Source organism: Mytilus californianus, unplaced genomic scaffold (genome assembly GCF_021869535.1).
Source record: "Mytilus californianus isolate M0D057914Y unplaced genomic scaffold, xbMytCali1.0.p SCAF_5, whole genome shotgun sequence".
NCBI lineage: Eukaryota > Metazoa > Mollusca > Bivalvia > Mytilida > Mytilidae > Mytilus > Mytilus californianus.
The window spans coordinates 17,328,681-17,349,396 of NW_026262701.1; the positions used below are offsets into that span (position 1 = coordinate 17,328,681).

At 34.2% G+C, this 20,716-nt stretch overlaps 1 protein-coding gene and 1 long non-coding RNA gene across 2 annotated transcripts in view; both read left to right on the forward strand.

Moving 5' to 3' along the window:
- Positions 1-9,265: 9,265 nt before the first annotated feature.
- Positions 9,266-20,716, forward strand: part of LOC127701870 (bactericidal permeability-increasing protein-like) — a 33,814-nt gene continuing 22,363 nt past the window's right edge. Inside the window, exon 1 of the mRNA XM_052205843.1 lies at positions 9,266-9,454. Within this exon, the coding sequence (XP_052061803.1) occupies positions 9,355-9,454 (100 nt within the window). The 5' untranslated portion in view covers positions 9,266-9,354. The remainder of the gene's footprint in view (positions 9,455-20,716) is intronic.
- LOC127701110 (uncharacterized) lies at positions 9,675-12,421 on the forward strand. Its single transcript, XR_007981816.1, has 3 exons — positions 9,675-9,788; positions 11,360-11,438; positions 11,921-12,421. It is a non-coding gene; the product is annotated as an uncharacterized LOC127701110 (long non-coding RNA).

The window sequence follows — 20,716 nt, forward strand, 5'->3', positions numbered from 1 at the left end:
TAAATTTTCCATTTTAAATTGGTTATTTCTGATTTATATATAAAAGCAAATAATAATGATATGGTTTGAATAGCATACATGTGAACCTCCCGACAGGAGTACAATAATCCTGTTTTCAGGAGTCTCCTCCCGACCTCCGGTTGAAGAGGAAAATTATAATCCCGTGTATGAAATTTTTCATGAATGAAAAATTTCTGCCCAACATATCATCTCAGGCATCTGGTGTAACTCACATTACCTGAAGTTATATTTTACCTGTAAATCAATTAACATGCATAATTATATGGCTTCACTTGTCAGCTTGGGTGTCAAACATACTGGTAATCAACGATTTTTTACCTCAGGCTAACTGCCGTTGTGTAACAAAAACTGTGTATTTATTGGGTTACTTCCCTTGATTTATCCTGTTTTAAGTTACTTTCCTTTTAATAATGAAAATTTTTAAAAGAATATAAATAAAATATAAATTGAACAAATAATCATAAAAAGATGGTAAATAAATGATTTTAAATGTCTTAGGACAAATAAAAAAATAATAATTTGAAAATTATTTGAGGATTCTATACTTCCTTTCAAGGCTTAAATTGAAATTTATATAATAACTATGACCCTTGTTTTACAGTTAGAATGATTTTCTGAGTATGCAAACAAAAGCTATTTGCAGATAGTTAAACAAATGTTCTGGTTGCAATAAATGTTTTATAGAATATGAAGTAAAAATTTAAAGAACATACTGAAAAAAAAAATGTTAGATTGAACATGTAAAATATAAAGATGGAGAAACTTTATAAGTACAAGGGTACTATAAACATAATAAATTGGATGGAAAGTTGAAGAAAACACACTTTAAAAGACCATTTTTACAGCACACGGTTACATTTACGACAAAATTTATGTCGATTAAAAACCTCCTGATCTGAGTCCTAATCTCCTGACCAAAATTTCCCAATCTCCTGATCTGAGTTTCACAGTCCATCACATATATGAATAGGTAAATTAAAAAATTATAAGTCCTTAGACCACTTTCATTCTGTGTCAGAAACCTATGCTGTGTCAAATATTTAATTACAATCCAAATTCAGTGCTGTATCAAGCTTGAATGTTGTGTCCATACTTGCCCCAACTGTTCAGGGTTTGACCTCTGCGGTCGTATCAAGCTGCGCCCCAGCGGAGCATTTTATTTTACATAGTACATGAAGTTGTGCATCTGCCAAGGGTTGCACTATGCTAATAAATAAACCATACATGTCAAGTATTTCACTATGCTAGTCAATGCATATATGTACCAAATCCATGCCAAGGGTTGCACTATGCTAATCAATAAACCATACATGCTAATTTTTTATTTAAAAGATTTTTGGGGTTTTCCATACTTAAAATTTGGAGATGTCAAGTGATAGTGGAAGACTCGTACTTTTTTCTGGGACATATTGTTTTATATTAACCTTCAACTTCTAGCTCACAAGTAAACAGTGCTCAGCAAGACTTATCACTTTATCTTGAGACATTATTTTTACACCAAGCCCATCAGTCTACTCTTCTTTCTTAACTGCATTCTTGGTGAAGAAGCAGCAAATTCCAAATTTAAAGTCTTTGTTTTGACTCATCTGGGGATCATCCCCACTACCTCCAGCACTTGAGGAAAGTATGCCCTGGGGCCCATGATAATAATAAGCATGTTTGAAGAAAAAAAGTTGCAGATAAAATATAGATCTATGTTAAGCTTAACTTATTAATAAATTGTGGACACATGATCTATTCTTATTGGATTGAACAATTGAACATATTTAGCCCCAGCTTTCACAAGTTCCATTTCTATGGTCAATAGTGACTAAGCTTTCACTATGTTAAAGTAAAAAAAATCACTTAATTTTATGCCCCCGCCTTAGCGGAGGGGTCATTAAGTTTACCCTCTTCCGTCTTTACGTCCGTCTGTAAGTCCCAAAATTGGTTTCTGTTCTCTTACATTAGTTTGCCTCAACCAAATAATATGCAATTATATACAATGCTTATTACCACAAAACACAGATCAAGTTTGAATTTTGGTGGTGTCCATTTTACCGTTCTAGAGTTATGCACCTTTACAAATTGAAAAATTGCTGAATTTTTATACGCCCGTTTACAGGACGTATTATGGTATACCGTTGTCCGTCTGTCCGTCCGTCCGTCTGTCTGTCGTCAACATGTCGGACATTAACTCAAAATTGCTTTCACCAATTTGCATAAAACTTTGGTGAAATGTTTATATCTATTGACGTGAGCTCCCTTTCCTTTTTTATAAAATTTAGATTTTACGTTTCCGAGTTATGGGGTTTTATTCATTAAAAAAAGGAGGATTTTCCAGTTTTCGGACAATAAGTCAAGAATGCTTTCACCAACTTGCAAGAAATTGTGGTGAATTGTTTATATCTATTGACATGAGCTCCCTTTTGATTTTTATAAATTTTAGATTTTACGTTTCCGAGTTACAGGGTTTTATTCATAAAAAAAAGGGGGGATTTTCCAGTTATCGGACAAAAACTCAAAAATGCTTTCAGCAATTCTGATGAAACTTTGGTGAATTGTTTGTATGTATTGATGTAAGCTCCCTTTAGAATTTTATAAATTTTACATTTAACATTTCTGAGTTATGGGGTTTTATTCATTAAAAAAAGGGGTGATTTTCCAGTTTTCGGACAATAACTCAAAAATGCTGTCACCAATTCTCATGAAACTTTGGTGAATTGTTTATATCTATTGATGTAAGCTCCCTTTTTATTTTCATAAATTTCTAATATGACATTGAGAATTAATTGAACTTTATTTGTTTATAGTCTGACAACAGATTTACTAAGTATTGCACAACAGCAAGAAATCTTTAATTGAAAATAAATTCAATTCATATAACCAATTTCAATTTCTTTGAATACATTTATTCAGAAACCTATAATATGTCAAATATTTAATTACAATCCAAATTCAGACCTGAATCAAGCTTGAATATTGTGTCCATTTTTGCCCCAACTGTTCAGGGTTGGACCTCTGCGGGCGTATCTAGCTGCACTCAGCGAAGCAGTTTATTCGTTTCTGTTCTCTAACTTAAGTTTGCCCCAACTAATTGTTATGAAACTTATAAACAATGTTTATTACCACAAAACTCAGATCAAGTACAAATTTGGGTAGCGTCACTTTTAGTTCTTGAGTAATATCCCTTTATAATGTTATATGCAAGCGGGGGCATCATCTGTGTCCGATGGACACATTCCCCATTTATTTTTTATTGATATGAATATAAACTTAACGGCTTACATGAGCCTGCACTTTGTAGCCATGTCATGTTTAAATGATGTATTTTATTATTTTCAAGTACCATTCATAAATAATTTCACTATGCTTATCAATGAGCCATATCCTTGCCAATTATTTCACTTGCTAATCAGTGCATATATGTACCAAATCCATAGCAAGGGGTTGCACTATACTAATAAATAAACCATACATGCCAATTATTTTATTATGCTAATCCATGCATATATGTACCAAATCCATGCCAAGGTTGCACTATGCTAATCAATAAACCATACATGCCAAGGATTTCACTATGCTAATCAACAAACCATGCACATGCCGATGATTTCAATGCTAATCAATGAATCATAAACATGTAGAGGATTTCACTATGCTAATCAATGAACCTTTCCATCGTAAGGATTTCACTTTGTTAGTCAATGGACCATGAACCTACCGAGAGTTTCACAGTGCTAATCAACGAACCATATCGAGCCAAATGATTACACTATGCTAATCATTGAACGATTACATGCCAATGACATCAGTAATCAATGCTAATCAATGAACTCGTGTACATGCCAAGGATTTCACAATGCTAATCAATGAACCATATCAATCCCAATGATTTCACTAATAATCAATGAATCGTGTACATGCCAAGGAGTTTACTACTTATCAATGAACATGTACATGCTAAGGATTTCACTGCTAATCAATGAACATGTACATGCCAGGGATTTCACTGCTAATCAATGAATCGTGTTCATGCCAAGGAGTTCACTACTTATCAATGAACATGTACATGCCAAGGATTTCACTGCTAATCAATGAACTATGTACTTGCCAAGGATTTCACTGCTAATCAATGAACAATGTACATGCCAAGGATTTCACTGCTAATCAATGAATCATGTACATGCCCAGGATTTCACAGATAATCAAGAATCATATGATCCATCCCAAGGATTTCACTGCTTATCAATGAACCATGTACATGCAAAGGATTTATCAATGCTTATCAATGAACTATATCAAGGATTTCACTGCTAATCAATGCACCATGTAAGTCATGTCCAAGGTTTCACTGCTAATCAATGAATCATGTCCATCCCAAGAATTTCACCATTCTAAACAATGAACTATGCACATGCCGGGGATTTTACTATGCTAATCAATGAACCATATCCATCCCAATGATTTCACTTCTAATCAATAATGATGTACACGCAAAGGACCAAAGTAATCACTTCACTTTTCAATGAACTAGTCTATGTCCATGCCAAGGACTTAAGTAATCACTTTGCTAATCAATGAACCATGCACATGCCAAAGATTTCACAGAGAATAAAAAAAAACACCACATGGTACCTATGGTTACAGAAAGTTTGAGAAGATTTTGGGCATATTCTGTAGACTCGAGTCTCACATAAAGTTACTTCGTATAACCATATTAGTCTGCAGATTGGCACCAAAATACATCAGTAGGCAGTTTTCTGTCGTATAACTTTCCTTTTACATTTATTTAAATTTTGTTCTGTTGTGTGTTCTCACGACGATTAGGCATCGTATGGGAAAGCAAATATTCATAGTTTTCTAAAAAAAAAAAAACCCGAGTAAGGACGTCCAGGTTCTAATTAAGGTTAAGGTTTGAAGAAGTAGTTTGACATTAAGAAATATTTATTCTTGATACTGATACCATTTTTGTAAAAATATTTTATTCCATTTATAGCCTTAACAGATATATATAACTGTAAACTATTACACACAGAGGGAACATATATTGGAATGCTACAATACTGTGACAATGTACAATCATACTTAGGAATGTTGGGAATTATACTCGGGAAAGTTGACTGTAGTCTTTATCATTCACGTTCATGATTTGAAAGTGAACGTTTTGCCTTCCAATTATTTGTTTTCGAGTATACCAAAATGAAGGTTATTAATAAACACATGTCGTAAGCAAGTGCGAGATCATGGTTGAATGAACCAGATAAAGACTAAGGTTGTATGAAACCAACCGGGACAGATATTATAGCATTGTTTATAACAAAGGTTCCAGGGGAACTTCTATTAGGCGGAACAAATATACGTTGACAGTATAGCCTCGATTGAATGGTTGAACTGTCACGGAATAGAAGTTCCTTCATAATATAAGTTCCAAATGGAAACAGTATTCTGGAATATTATTTCCACTGGAATAAATATTACAGTAAATGTTCCTAACGGAATAAATGGTATAGAATATTTGTTCCAACTGGAACAGATATTATGACATTGTTTATAACAAAGTTTCCAGTGGAACTTCTGTTAGGCGGAACAAATGTAATGTAATTTAATGTAGCGTTATATCGTCAACATAAACTTGAAATAAACAAAAGGAGATGGGTTTGCACGACAGAAGGTCCTCAATTTTATGGTTCATAAAGGATTTATATAATATACAAATCTTTGGGTTCATTTATTACACTGACCCTGCGTCTAATTTGAAAATGTAAACAAATCAGACATCGACTGGTCAAAATCGACAAGTAATATCCAACACGTTAAACTTTTACCTTTTTCATAATGAATGTAAATTATTTGTTCAATAACACAAAGAAAGACACAGAACAAATTACACAAGGCTTCGTGACTACTCTTCGTCCTGAATGTGCAAATGATATATATTTGTCACTGGACGTTTATCACATGACTCCCGAGAAGTTAAACGATCCCTTTTTATGTCCCACGCCGTAGCGGAGGGGGCATTAAGTCCGTCCTGTCCGTCGTGTACGTCCCCAAAATTGGTTTCCGTTCTCTAACTTTAGTTTGCCTCTACCAAATGTTACGAAACTTGTACACACTACTTATTACAACAAAACACAGATCAAGTTCGAAATTGGGTGGCGTCACTTTTACCGTTCATGAGTTATGCCCCTTTGATAAACATAAAAAATGCTGAATTTTTCGTTTCCGTTCTCTAATTTTAGTTTGCCTCAACCAAATGCTATGAAACTTATACACAATGCTTATTACCACAAAACACAGATCAAGTTTGAATTTTGGTGGCGTCACTTTTACCGTTCTAGAGTTCTGTCCCTTTACAGATGGAAAAATTGCTGAATTTTTCATTTCCGTTCTATAACTTTAGTTTGCCTCAACCAAATGTTATGAAACTTATACACAATGCTTATTAGCACAAAACACAGATCAAGTTTGAATTTTGGTGGCGTCACTTTTACCGTTCTAGAGTTATGCCCCTTTACAAATGGAAAAATTGCTGAATTTTTACTTTCCGTTCTCGAACTTCAGTTTGCCTAAACCAAATGTTTTGAAACTTATACACCATACTTATTAGCACAAAACACAGATCAAGTTTGAAATCAGTGGGTGGCGTCACTTTTACCGTTCTTGAGTTATGCCCCTTTATAAATGGAAAAATTGCTAAATCTGTCGTTTCCGTTCTCTAACTTTAGTTTGCCTCAACCAAAATGTTCTGAAACTTATGCTTATAATCACAAAACGATCTTAACTACGTGAATCCTGCAACTGTATGTTGAAGTTGACTCGTGCATATTTACAAGCGGGGGCATGTGGCCCATAGACACATTCTTCATTTGTTTTTTTTTATAGAAGATTGCATAGGTGGATTTTTCTTGAACCAAGTTGATACATAAATTAGAAACGCCCATATAACGGTTATTGCAGGAATATGAATCTCCCATTTTTTTTCAAAGAAAAGTAAACAACTTTATCATTGCAGGAATATTATTTTCCCCTCTTCTTCTGATTTCCTCTATAATTGAAGTTTTGAAAACTCAATCATTAAATGCATTTGTGTAGGTCTTTTCACATTCGAAATTTCTTCAGTAGGATGGCACCCGGCCAGTGCCTGATCAGCTATCTGTTTACAGTAAACCACGTCACGTGCACTAAACTGGGCTGATTATAAAAAGGTTTCAAATTCTAAGCAGAAAATGGTTAAAAAGATGAGAAAATGCTATTATGATATACTGATTTAACCAACAGTTAAAAGAACAAATCATGGGCAAAATCATGCGCTAAAGCATGTATAGGTTATTGAACAAATTAATACATTTATGGTAATTTTAACATTTCTGGGTTGTTTTTTAAAAGTTCGTATACTTGTTTAATGAGAAAACCAGACTTATGCACAAAATGCCACATTTGTTTTTAAAGACAGTTTTTCCAGAGAGAAAGAAAAAACTTTAAGCAATGAATTGAAGACCCGAAAAAACACAAAACACATCTTAGGATAAATATAGAGAGGTGTGGTATGATTGCCAATGAGACAACTATCCATACAAGTTAAAATGAAGATGTAAGCAATTATAGGCAATCGTACTGCCTTCAACAAGAAAAACCCATACCGTATAGTTGGCTATAAAAGGCCCCGACATGAAATAAATATAAAACAATTCAATTGAGAAAACTAAAGGCCTAATTTACAACAAAACAAATATGACAGACTTGCACCAACGACAACCACTGAATTACAGGCTCCTGACTTGATGCAGGCACAAAAAGAATGTGGTGGGGTTAATATGGTTGTGAGCACTCAACCCCCCTCCCCCTAACCTGGGACTGTTGTGTATATAACAGCACAACATAAGAACAAACTATGAAAATCAGTTGGAAAAGGCTTAACTCATCAGATCGATACAAAGCAGAAAACATCAAACAAAAACACAGACCGAACGTGGCAGGGTATCATTTATCCATGAGGGTCGTAATGGGGGTACCTTCATGACGAATAACGATAAAAATTCTTGCCAAATGACGTTAACGGTAATTTTTGGTGCATGACGATAAAATGTACACTTTCTTTTAGACGATAAAAAAATCGACTGATTTTGACGAATCCGAGTTATCCAAAAATAACGACAACGATAATTATTTGAGACCTCTGACGAATCACGATAAGGATATTTTGACGAATCACGGTAAAATTTTAACCAATTTGACGCTAACGGAAGCCGAAAATGACCGTTTGACGCCTGGCGGTAAAGAGCATTCCTACCCTCATCCATCCCTCATCCCCATAAACAACAAAAAAGACGCTAAGTACAGATCTGAGAGTACTCGCAGTTACTGACAGCTAGTGCAAAGCCAATAACAACTAAAAAAAATCATGTGGCCAAGACTAGAATATCAATCAGTACACATCCAACCTCCAATGAATTTAGTGTAAAGACGTCATTAACAATCAGACTGAGAGAGACACATGACCTTGTGCAATGCCAAAATATAGGTATCGACAGATTGTAGTACAGTGTAAGTACATATGTGTATAACAATAATTAATATTTAGTATGGTTTCAATTTACTGATAACAAAATCAATATTTATACCAACAAAAACAATATTCAAAGATTTAATTACAGTGTTGAATTGGTAACCTTTTACAATAAGTTTATTTGAAGGATTGATAAGTTTACCCGGATTGTATCTGAATTTCCGGGCTCGGTTAACAATATCCGTTAAATTTAGGATGTGCTATTCTGTCTGAATAAGGGAGCTACCATTTGATTTTCATGGGGGGGGGGGGGGGGGGGGGTGAAATTTGAAAAAAAGGCAGGACAGGAGTTTTCAGTAAAAAAAGGCAGGATGAACAACTTTGCAAAAAAAAAGGCAGGATGACAATTTATGTAAAAAAAAGTCAGGATATACAAATAAAAAAAAAAGGCAGCCCCCCCCCATAAAAATCAAATGGTAGCTCCCTAAGTTTTCTACAGGTACAACCAAACTTGCAAACCAAATCTTGACGGTGCCAAAGGAACATAACCGTCCAAAAAAGGAATATTATCAATATGGAAAGAAAAAATATTCCTTTTGTCGTAATTTTTTGTGTAGAGAATAGAGATTTTACACCTATTTTATTTTATACATTGTTATATGAGCATTCTGTTAGAAACAATCTCTAGTTGTTGGGTCGTTGCAGAGAAAATTAACGAAGTTTCCCCGGTAAATGGATATACCTGTTTCCCGTTCGGATTGTCTTTGGTGTTTACCTTTGGAATGGAAATTCAGGAAGAAGGAAAGTAATAATCTCCAAACAAATATTAAGTTAAAGTCAAAAGAATGAAGTTATACGTTGTATGTGCTGTACTTATCGTATATCTGACAGAAGCAAAGAATCCAGGACTTAAAACAAGAATTACAGATGCTGGTTTAACTTACGGTAAAGACAAAAAATATCCAGAATTTAAGATTTGAATTTATAACGTTATTTCAAAATTTTATTGAAAAAATTTTATTTTTAAAGTACATGGAGGAAAATACATGGAGGAAGATTCACATAGGGCGTAATATGCACAAATGGGAACAGTTGTGCCATAAGGCCATAAGATTGAGGATTGAGGATCAATATTTGTATCATGTCTAATGAATACACCTTATCCAGTAAGGGGAAACAACTCCTTACTATAATGCAACCGCCATGTTTATGCGGGGAAGACCGAGTTTTGTGTTTACAAAAAGGTTGATTTAGCGGATCGTATATATCAGAATGACACGTAAGTCTGCCACATAATATTTCATAACATGAACTTGCGATCTATCTATATGACAATAATAATCGCACTGTAAAAACTATTGTAACCAGACGACCAAAAAGTTGTGCTATTGAAAATTATTGAAACGAAATCGCAAGATACTTGCGATTTCAACTTTTTTTAAGAAAATGAAATAAAAAGATAAACTATTCTATTTTTTGACATATTATCCATTACAAATTGTGTATAAAGTTCTACTACTCGATGTTGAATGACAAAAATAAAATCAATCAACAAAATAACGAGTTTGCAGTTGCATGTTGACATTGTTGTTGTTCTATTGATATGCTAATCAAACACCACCTCACAAATTGTTTACTTCACAGTCATGACGAAACATAGAAATAGTTCCTACTTTAAGTGTTGGCAGAATGTAAGTGAATAACACCCTAGATTTTATTATATAATTTACATTGCTTGATATAGTCATGTATATTTTTTACAAAAATGTACCATGTTGTACTGTTGTATACTCTCAGTCATTGTTTAATTGTCAGGTCAATATTAAATCTTTGCACATGGTAAGCATTTTGCCCCTTTCATAAAGGCAACCAAAGTGATTAACTTCAGTGCGGATCCAGAACTTTTTATAAGGGGGGCCCACTGACTGATCCAAGCCCCCCACCCCCCTTGATCCGCCTGTGAACTTTTAAGTATATTTACTCATATTTTTTTTTAATCCATGATCATGACCATAAAAAAAAACCAAAAGACTGGACAGCTTTGTTTGAAATAATATACAGTTTGTATATAGATATCAGAAGATGTGGTATGTCAGTGCCAATGAGACAATATGTCTGATTATATGAAAAGTGTGTCTCATACATGTCATAGTCATTTAAGTAAAGTATAGCAAAGTAATCTTTATTTAAAGTCGGTTGCATATATAAATATTAATAACAAGGAACATGAGCTCTTAATTAGAGCTCTTTAAGGATTATGTACCCTTTTGTTGTTTCAATGCTAAACATGGAAATTTTAATGAAAATCCAGCCATTCCCTTGTACTCTAATATTTGACCATTCTATGCTTGATAGATAGAGCATTATTGCATGCAGTGCTAGCAATGATTTCCTTAGGACAAGTTTATAAATCAAAATATTGGTTAGAACAAATATAAATATGGACCAATTCAAGTACACCTTCTAGGGTGCACTTGACTTTAGTGACTCAGCACAAGGTTTTTTAGAATGTAAAGGTTATTTAGGCCTTTTTGTAAATAACAAACGCTAGCACATCATGGACAAACAAGTGAGTTATCTATGTTATAAATTTTATAACGAAAATCTCAGTATAAAGTCTGTGAATTTCTTCAAAAATCTTATATGCTTTTTGTGCCACATTATCCCTATTTTCTATTTAATGCAATGAAACAATAAATAAAGTATAGCTTTGAAAGGAGTTTCCCCTTGGTACATGTTTATGTGCAAAATGGCACATTTCTTATATTCATTATCTTTGCTGTTTTGATATAATTGCACTTTGAAAATTTCAATTTTTGTTTTCACACCTTTAAATTTTGGTTGTTGCAGATGCTGATCTGATTGCAGAGGTATGTGGAATGGAAAGAAAGAGATACATGTACATACAGAGACTGTTTGAATTTAAGGTGTAAGTACATATACATGTATGATATAATTATTAGAAATGACGTATCAGCTTATCAGTGAATGTACAAACATTTATAAGAGTTCTATATTTCAGTTAAGAAAAACAATTTTTGTCATTTGAGTATATAAGCAAGGCAAATGGACTTGTTAATGTTTGTCAATAGTACATTACTCATCTAACATACTTCTAGAAAATATAATTTTATTGGACTGTTTTCCTCTGTTGTATACACAATTGAATGAATCAGCAGTAACAATAAGACAATTTTATCTTCAGAGGTGGATTTAGAAAGGGGGCAGCGGGCCGCCAACCATTTGGTGGGAAAAATTTGGTTGATTATATAGAGAATCACTGAAACATGACTGGGTCCCCTCTTATGAAAATGTATGGATCTGCCACTGATCTTTATATAATTACATGCCAATTTTGTTTATTCTTTATTTATATTATCAAAATATCCATATGACTCTTCTCTATTTCAGGTAAAAATGAGCTACATGTACCAGAAAAGATATTGAAAATTTAAAAACTGTTTTAACAAGAGCATCATAAAATATAAAAAAAAAGAACAATACCAGGTCTGGACCTTTGTGACTGCATGCAATTAATTCTAAAATACCAGGAAACAAGATGTAGCTGCACAGCAGACATGGCAGATCTTAAAATTGCTAATAGGCATCAACTCAACATTTTCAAGCTGCATTTAAAAGGAAAAGCATTCCTTTTCATAGAATCCAAGATTTTTTTAACCAAGTCAAGTGGTTATTAGACCTGTTATCATGAAAATACTAACATATATATTAGTATTAACAGTCACATGTAATATCCCAAATATAAGAACTATTTGGTATGTGTGACTATCTTTCTTCCCATGTCATGTTACATGTATGCTCAGAATATATTAATGTCTCAAGGATATGAAATGGATAAATGATATATTGTCAACCATTTAAATAAAACAGACAGGCTCACATATAAATTAACTGTCTATGTGAAAGTTCAAGTTGACTAAAATTGTCTAGAATTAAAAAAACATATATCCAAAAGTACAGAATTGCCTTTCTCAGAAATTTTGTATGTTTAATAGAATGATACTTGTAGCTTCTATTTTCTTGGATCTGTATCAATATAAAATAGGGAGATGTGGTATGATCGCCAATGCGACAACTTTCCACCAGAGACCAAAGTAAGTGTTAGAAAATACAGGTATGTATGGCATTGTGTATCAATCTATGAAAGACACAAAGATTACAAAGTGTAAAATAATTCCGACAAGATAACCAACCATCAAGGCTTCCTCTGGTCTCCTCTTAAACCAGCCAACTCACTGAAACTAAATATAACAGCCAATTACAGTCATATTCACAATAGGTACTATTTTGGGTCAACAGAGAATTCAAAATAGCCACCAAAGGCAATGAAAATTAGAATGAGAACTCAATAGGATATTGACTTGGATTATTTTCAACTAGGTTTAATATAAATGGTCCCAGTTTTCATGAACAAATGAAATGGAATCAAATGATCCAGGAATATTCAGTCTGTCCAACACTTTTGAAAATTTGTTTTCGGTGCTTTTAATCACAATATGTTATGTTCAAGCAGAGACATACTACATGAAAACGTAGTTAGCTGGTTGTTTTGAGGGATTGAATTCTGTTCTTGGAACAAAAACATAAAAAAAGAATGACACGAAATAAAGTAAATGGGGAATCCAGTTTTTCAAACTATGTACATACAGTTTGTATTTGAGTTTTCGACTTAGTGGTTTAAGTTTTAATAGTGCTCCTTATGCCGCAGTCACACAAGGCCACGATCGCACTACGATCTCTGAAAAAAAATGCAAATTTTGACGATCGTAGTGCGATCGTGAAGATCGCAGTAAGGTTGTGGTGAGGTCTTCATGATCGTGATGAGCGTGGCCAACTTTGAACATGTTCAAAACAATCGTGGTGCGGTCGTGCCGAAATCAGGTCGTAGTAGAAGCGTAGCGAGAGCGCAGTAAGGTCGTGCTAAGATCGCTGTACCATCGTAGCGAGAGCGTATCGTAAGCGCGAATCTAGTCAGAGAGATTGCGCTACGATCTCACAGCGACGTTATTACGACCATCATGTTCTCCCCGCGACCAAACAACGCTTCTACTACGACTATACCACGTTTATACTACGCTGTTCAAAACCATAGTACCAATGGCGGATCCAGAAGGGGGTTCATTTGAATGGGGACATATATGGTTGGAACCCCCCCCTTTTTAAAATGGCTGGATCTGCCCCTGAGTACGATTCTAGCACGCTCATCAGAGTCGGATTTAGAGGGTTTTCCAGGGGGCCCGGGCCCCCTTTTGTGGGAAAAATTTTGGTTGATTATATAGGGAATCACTGAAGCATGACTGGAGCGGGCCCCCTCTTAGGCAGTCAGTGGGCCCCCCTTATGAAAATTTCTGGATCCGCCACTGCTCATGCCGTCCTCATCACGCCCGTCTTACGACCTGATTACGTTCATACTACGACCATTTCGAGTTCTAGCCATGCTCATTGTCATCGTCACATAAAATATATAAAAGCTCTCCATGTTTTGTTTGTCTGTATGTAATTTGGACCTCATGACCCTAATATTCAACAGCTCAACCATGCTTTACACATCTGTATCATTCCCCGTGGGTATCATTCCCACTTTTGTTCAATAAAATATCGTCAGTTGATCTGGATAGATCAGCAATACGTTGTGATTCAGGTTTGATTGGTTGATCCGACATCTCTACTGGATCAGGATTCGTACCAGAGGCCCCTCTGACTACATTTTCCGCCACCACCACGCCCACGAGTTCTGGTAGATATGGATCGTGATGTTGACGTTGTCACGGAATAGAAGTTCCTTCATAATATAAGTTCCAAAAAGAAAAAATATTCTGGAATACTATTTCCACAGGAATAAATATTACAGTATATGTTCCTAACAGAATAAATGGTATAGAATATTTGTTCCAACAGGAATAGATATTATGACATTGTTTATAACAAAGTTTCCAGTGGAACTTCTGTTAGGCGGAACAAATATACGTTGACAGACGTTACTGCTGAGGGCGTAGTTAGATCGCGGTATAAACGTGGTAATATCGTAGAATGATCGTGGTAAGAGCGTGCTATAATCGCAGAAGAAGCGTGGTGAGATCGGATAAATCGTGGTATGGTCGTAATGAGAACGTGATAAGCGTAGTAAGATCGAAATAATCGTAGTAAGGTCGCAGAATAAGCGACTGCTGCGTGGTGAGAACGTGGTATATTCATAGCAAGATCGTTGTAGAAGCGTAACGAGGACGTAGTAGCATCGCGAAAACAACGAAAATCTACATTTCATGCCGCTCTTATCGCGACCTCACCACGATCTGAATTTATTTTAGATCGCGGTGAGCGTGATGCGATCGTGGTCTAGTGTGACTGGGGCATGACATGCATCTGCCTGCTGAGATTACACAATTGAAATCCACGCTAAGAAAACCTACAAATAATTCTACTGCTTATTTCCTCAAATTGAAAAAAAAACAACACCTAAACACAATGAAACCCGTGAAATCATCGGCAGATCCAGGGAGTGTTCCTGGAGCCGGAATCCCCTTTCAAAATGACTGGATCCTCGCCTGGAATTAATATATAACAGGTTGTGGTCAAAGGGTGGATCTGTCCTGTTTATTAAATAAATGAAAGGATAATATACAGTCTGTTTTTGTTAGATGTATTTCTATTTGATTCCATCTGATGAGTTGATGCCTTTTTTAACTGCTTTTTATGGTTTTTTCTTATATTGGAATATTCTACCATAGCCCTGCTAACATGTTTAACCCCTCATTCTGCATGAGCCTGTCCCAAGTCAGGAGCCTGTAATTCAGTGGTTTTCGTTAGTTGCTGTGTTACATATTTGTTTTTCGTTCATTAATTTGTACATAAATTAGACCGTTAGTTTTCTCGTTTTAATTGTTTTGCATTTGTCATTTCGGGGCCTTTTATAGCTGACTATATTCGGTGTGAGCCAATGCTCCGTGTTGAAGGCCGTACCTTGACCTATAATGGTTTACTTTCATAAATTGTAACTTGGACGGAAAGTTGTCTCAATGCCACTCATACCACATCTTCCTATATCTATATATGTATTTACGGCTTTGCTCATTGTTGAATGCCGTACGGTAACCTATAGTTGTTAATTTCTGTGTCATCTGTCTCTTGCGGAGAGTTGTCTCATTGGCAATCATTCCACATCTTCTTTTTGTCAAGACTGCGACTTTTGTCGCAAAAGCGAGACATAGCGATCCTACATTGCGGCGTCCACAAATATTCACTCTGTGGTTACAGTTTTTAAAATTTTAATAACTTTCTGAAACTATCATCGATTTCTACCAAACTTTGAAGGAAGTTTGTTTATGATTATAAGATAGTATCCAGAAGTAAATTTTGTAAAAAAAATCCTGTTTATCCGTATTTACTTATAAATGGACTTATTTTTTCTGCCAGTTAGCATTACATTGACTGGGTGTTAAAAGTTTTTAAAACTTGGATAGAAGCTTGTTTATGATCAAAAGCTAGTATCTACTGTTTTTCCGTATATTACTTATAAATGGACTTAGTTTTCTTCCAGTTAACATTACATACAGTCTGCAGTTAAAGTTTTAAAAACATTTATTAGATTCAAACCATCCTGGATTTTAACCACACTTCAGTTGGACAGAATCAAAAGATAGTATCTAGAGGAAAAAAATCAATAATTTTCCCCATTTTTGTTGAGCCTGCTACTATAACACTTTTACAACAAAAGTAGGCGAGACACTGGGTTCCGCGGAACCCTTACGATTTTTTTCTATAAACTCTTTAATATATATAAATGATAAGATGAAAAGAAAAGAAAAAGTCGCAATAATGTATATTTATGTACATATTATATGATTTCACATTGACAAATACAGAGTGGTCCTAAAATATTCTGTTGTCTAAGGTGCTGTCATAAGCCTGGGAACAGTATATCTAATATAGTCAATATGTATGTTCCTGCATAAGCAAGCCGCTTTTGTTGTAAATAGATAAATAGTTCATCCTTTTATTAATAGAAGAATAGTCTATATTAAAAATAAAAAATGAAATAATCATCACTGACTCAAGAGTAACAGAAGTTAAGAACTATCGAACAGTTGAAATACAACAACCTGGTGACACGTTTCATGAAAGGAGCATTGCAGTTAGAATGCAAATTACCTGTGAGTGTCATCAAATCGTTAATATTGTACAAAAATATGTGCACAACGGAAACAAATAAATTTAAAGTCTTTTTTTTAAATGTTGCCATTTTATAATCATATATATACCTATTATGGTCCCTATTTAAACATGTGCATGGCTGTAATTAATACGCGTTAGTTTGTAAACAAAACTGTATTGACCTTTTAATTTTAGAATAATAGAGTTCAAATATATCAATATTCATGTTATAACTTATTGTCATTTTGACGTAAATGTTTTTAAACCAATGGCAAGATATGATTTATTTTTCAATAATCTCTGATATTTACTCAATTGATATGGTAAAGTACCAACAGGTTCGAATAAGATCTTCCCAGCATATTATCATTGGTTTCCCTCCCCCTTACTTATATTCCCCTGCCTTATCGCTATTTGTCCGCCATTACTGGACATCACACAAGTTCCCGTAAAATATTGACGTCATAATAGAAAATGTCTGACGCCACAATGGAAAAGTGATTGTTGTATGACGTCAAAAGTTCGAGCGGGACAGATTCTCGGGTCAAGCGGGAATAGCGATAAGGTGCATGAAAGATACATGAACTGTTTCAAAATGAAAATAAGATCTTGTTTGGTCATGACCCTGGACATTACTTCATCAAAATGAAAATAAGAACATTTGTATATCCGGTACTTTCCATTCACTGTTTTCATTGGACAGGTTGGGAACATCCTCTCTATTCAGGGATAACCCCTCTATGTAATCACAGGTATTTGGGGTATGGACCCCCCCTTTTTGTGCCCCAATGTTAAAAAAAATCTATTTATTTCCATATTTACAATTTTCTACAATGTGTAGACACATACCAAGTCACAAAAATCCATAACTAGTCGATTACAATACCTTTTCTACTATCTACACGAACCCCAAGTGAAAAAAGAAGCTAGGTATATGTCTACCCATTGTAGAAAATTGTAAATATGGAAAAATAAATAGGAATTTTTTTACATTGGGGCCCAAATAGGGGGGTCCATGCCCCAAATACCTGTGTATGTAATTGCTCTATGAGGGATAAATTTCATGTGACAAAAATATTTTACAAAACAAGAATGTGTTGATACAAATGTAGTACACAGATGCCCCACTCGCACTATCATTTTCTATGTTCAGCGGACAGTGAAATTGTGGTAAAAACTCTTAATTTGGCATTAAAATTAGAAAGATCATATCATAGGGAACATGTGTACTAAGTTTCAAGTTCATTGGACTTCAACTTCATCAAAAACTATCTTGACCAAAAACTTTAACCTGAAGTAGGACAGATGGATGGAAGGACGAACTTAAGGACAAACGAACGGACGCACAGACCATAAAACATAATGCCCCTTCTACTATTGTAGGTGGGGCATATTATAAAAACATAATAAAATAATAAAATAGTAGGTACAAAAGGACACATATTTAGTTGTTTCCAACCTGTTAGATCAGTGTTCTCAATAAGAGCCGGCAACCAGCAAAATCCGCCATCTATTGCGTGTTTTGTGCCAGCTATTAATTTATTGACAAAAATATGACATACGCGAAAATCGCATAGTCGGGATCTGTCATACATCTTTTTTCTACTAACTGGTTCCGAGTAATCCGCCAGGCGTAAATAATGTAATAGTAAAGGTAAACAAGTTTTAAATCATTTGAGCATTTGAAACAAAGCCATAAAATCTGTCCAAATTGAAATTGATGTTGACGCGGATATTTTAGACAGCTCCTTGCAAACTCAAACATGAAGAGAAAGATCAGTGGTTACTTTAAGCGTGAGCCGGATTTGCAGTAAAGTAAAGATAATAAATAAAATTGAGAATGGAAATGGGGAATGTGTCAAAGAGACAACAACCCGATCACAGAACAGACAACAGCAGAAGGCCACCAACAGGTCTTCAATGCAGCGAGAAATTCCCGCACCCGGAGGCTTCCTTCAGCTGGCCCCTAAACAAATATATATACTAGCTCGCTTAATGTATCTTACATGGATTTAAACTTGTGTGCATTTATGTATTTTATGTATAATCACCGGAGTATAAAGTAAAATAAAACACGGTAAATTCAGTCCACATCTGACGAATTCTAGTCACTTCGGAATGTGGTTAAATCGACACCCGGTATACTCAATTCGGTACGTAGTCAAATATACATTGAATATATACTGTTTTTAGTATTTTAAGCAAAAAAATTGAAATAAAGGAGGGGATGGCCAGAATTAATTATTGTATTTAATCAAGTTCTTTTTGTTTCTTTGTGTATTTTCTTCGGTCAACTATATTTGTATTCAGGGTATTGGATATTTATTATGCATGTTTTAACCAGTTGATATTGATGACTGGGACTCATAGTTTGCCCTTTTATTGGGTAATGGCTTCATTGGTTTTTATTTGAAGAAAAACATCAATAACTACCTGTATAGAGTGAAAACAACAAACATGTTTATTATTTAATTGATATAAGTTATTAAATAATTAATTGAAAAGTAACAAACCAAATCAAATCAAAACATCAGTCATATGAGTTTAAAATAAAACTTCAAACATTTTACTTCTGAATAACAAGATTATTTTTATTAATGTACTGAACAAAATAAAATCCAACCCCATTTTTTTCTAAATAATTAAAAAGCAGAAAACAGATGGAAATTATTATTTGGTGCCGAACTGACCAACTAAATGCCGAAATGACTTTAAAATAGGTGCTATTTTAATCGGATGCCGATTTGACTTTTTCGATATGTGTCGATTTAACTTGTACCCTCTGACCAACAGAGAGGATTGAGTGTAACCTGATAAACTATTGACACTACATACATGTCATGCATGTAGTTCTTATTTCCTGGGTTTAAAATTTATTATTTTTCTAGCCATATTTTGTCAGTTGCTTACTGCAGGTTGACAGTTTCCAAAGGCAACTCTGGTTTCCTCTAAATATAAATCTTACCAGTTTTTGAATGACTGAATAAAGCATGAATTAATGTTCTCAATGAATTCTATCTGAAACTATAATACTAGACACTAAGAAATAATATGAAGTGAAGACACAATTATAAGGGTTATTCCAGAAATGTCTGTATGGGGAGGGGGAAGGCGCATTAATAAAAAAAAAAAATGCATGGGCTTCTTCACATATTTTCCCAATCAAAACTTAAAATTAAGGAAAAATGAATTAAAATTTTATTCAAATAAAAAGTGCTTTTCCCTCCCCATACAATCAATTCTGGAAAAACCCTTAGTGATTAAGACTTGCAATAAGAAGAACATTGAACATAGAAAGGGGTGAAGCAAGCAATGTCATATGGCCCGAGAACACAGTTATTTCGTAGTGCATTTCTTTTAGACAATAAAGTCAAATTAAAAAAATCGCACCTGCTCTATCTCAAAAAGATTTTTACAGTGTAGTGTACTACTATTGGGACAAATAATATCAAAATTATAGAAAAGTCTACCAGCTCTAACTCAAAATATTGACAATTCTATGTTAAGGGGGTCTAAAATTCAGTTTGACAGCTTCAGACATACTAATTTTTGACCTTTTTAAACTGGACCTAATCACTACTTAACAAAAAGATTCAGCACCCAAATTTTTTTAACATGTAATTTCATCCCTTTACTTAATATTTCATGCATTAAATATAAAGAAATAAATTTGGAAAGTGAATGAAAAAAATTTGCAAGTTATACACTGTCCACACTAGGGACTATATTTGTAGACAACGAAAATCGAAGGACGATAACTGTGTCCTCGGACCTAATAGTATAGAAAGACTTGACCAATTCTAATTAAACTTTGCATGACCTAAGCTTAGGCAATTATAAGATAGTTTGCCAAGTTTCATGGCCATAGGATATATATTATAGAAACTATGGCAATTTTAATATTGAAATTTGAATGTTTAATTTTGACGTTTAAATCAAATAATTTCAACTATCAAGATTTGGGCTTAAAAAATTTAAATATTGCAAAAATTTGCTTTTGAAATGCTCTTAAATATAATATATTAAGTATTAAAA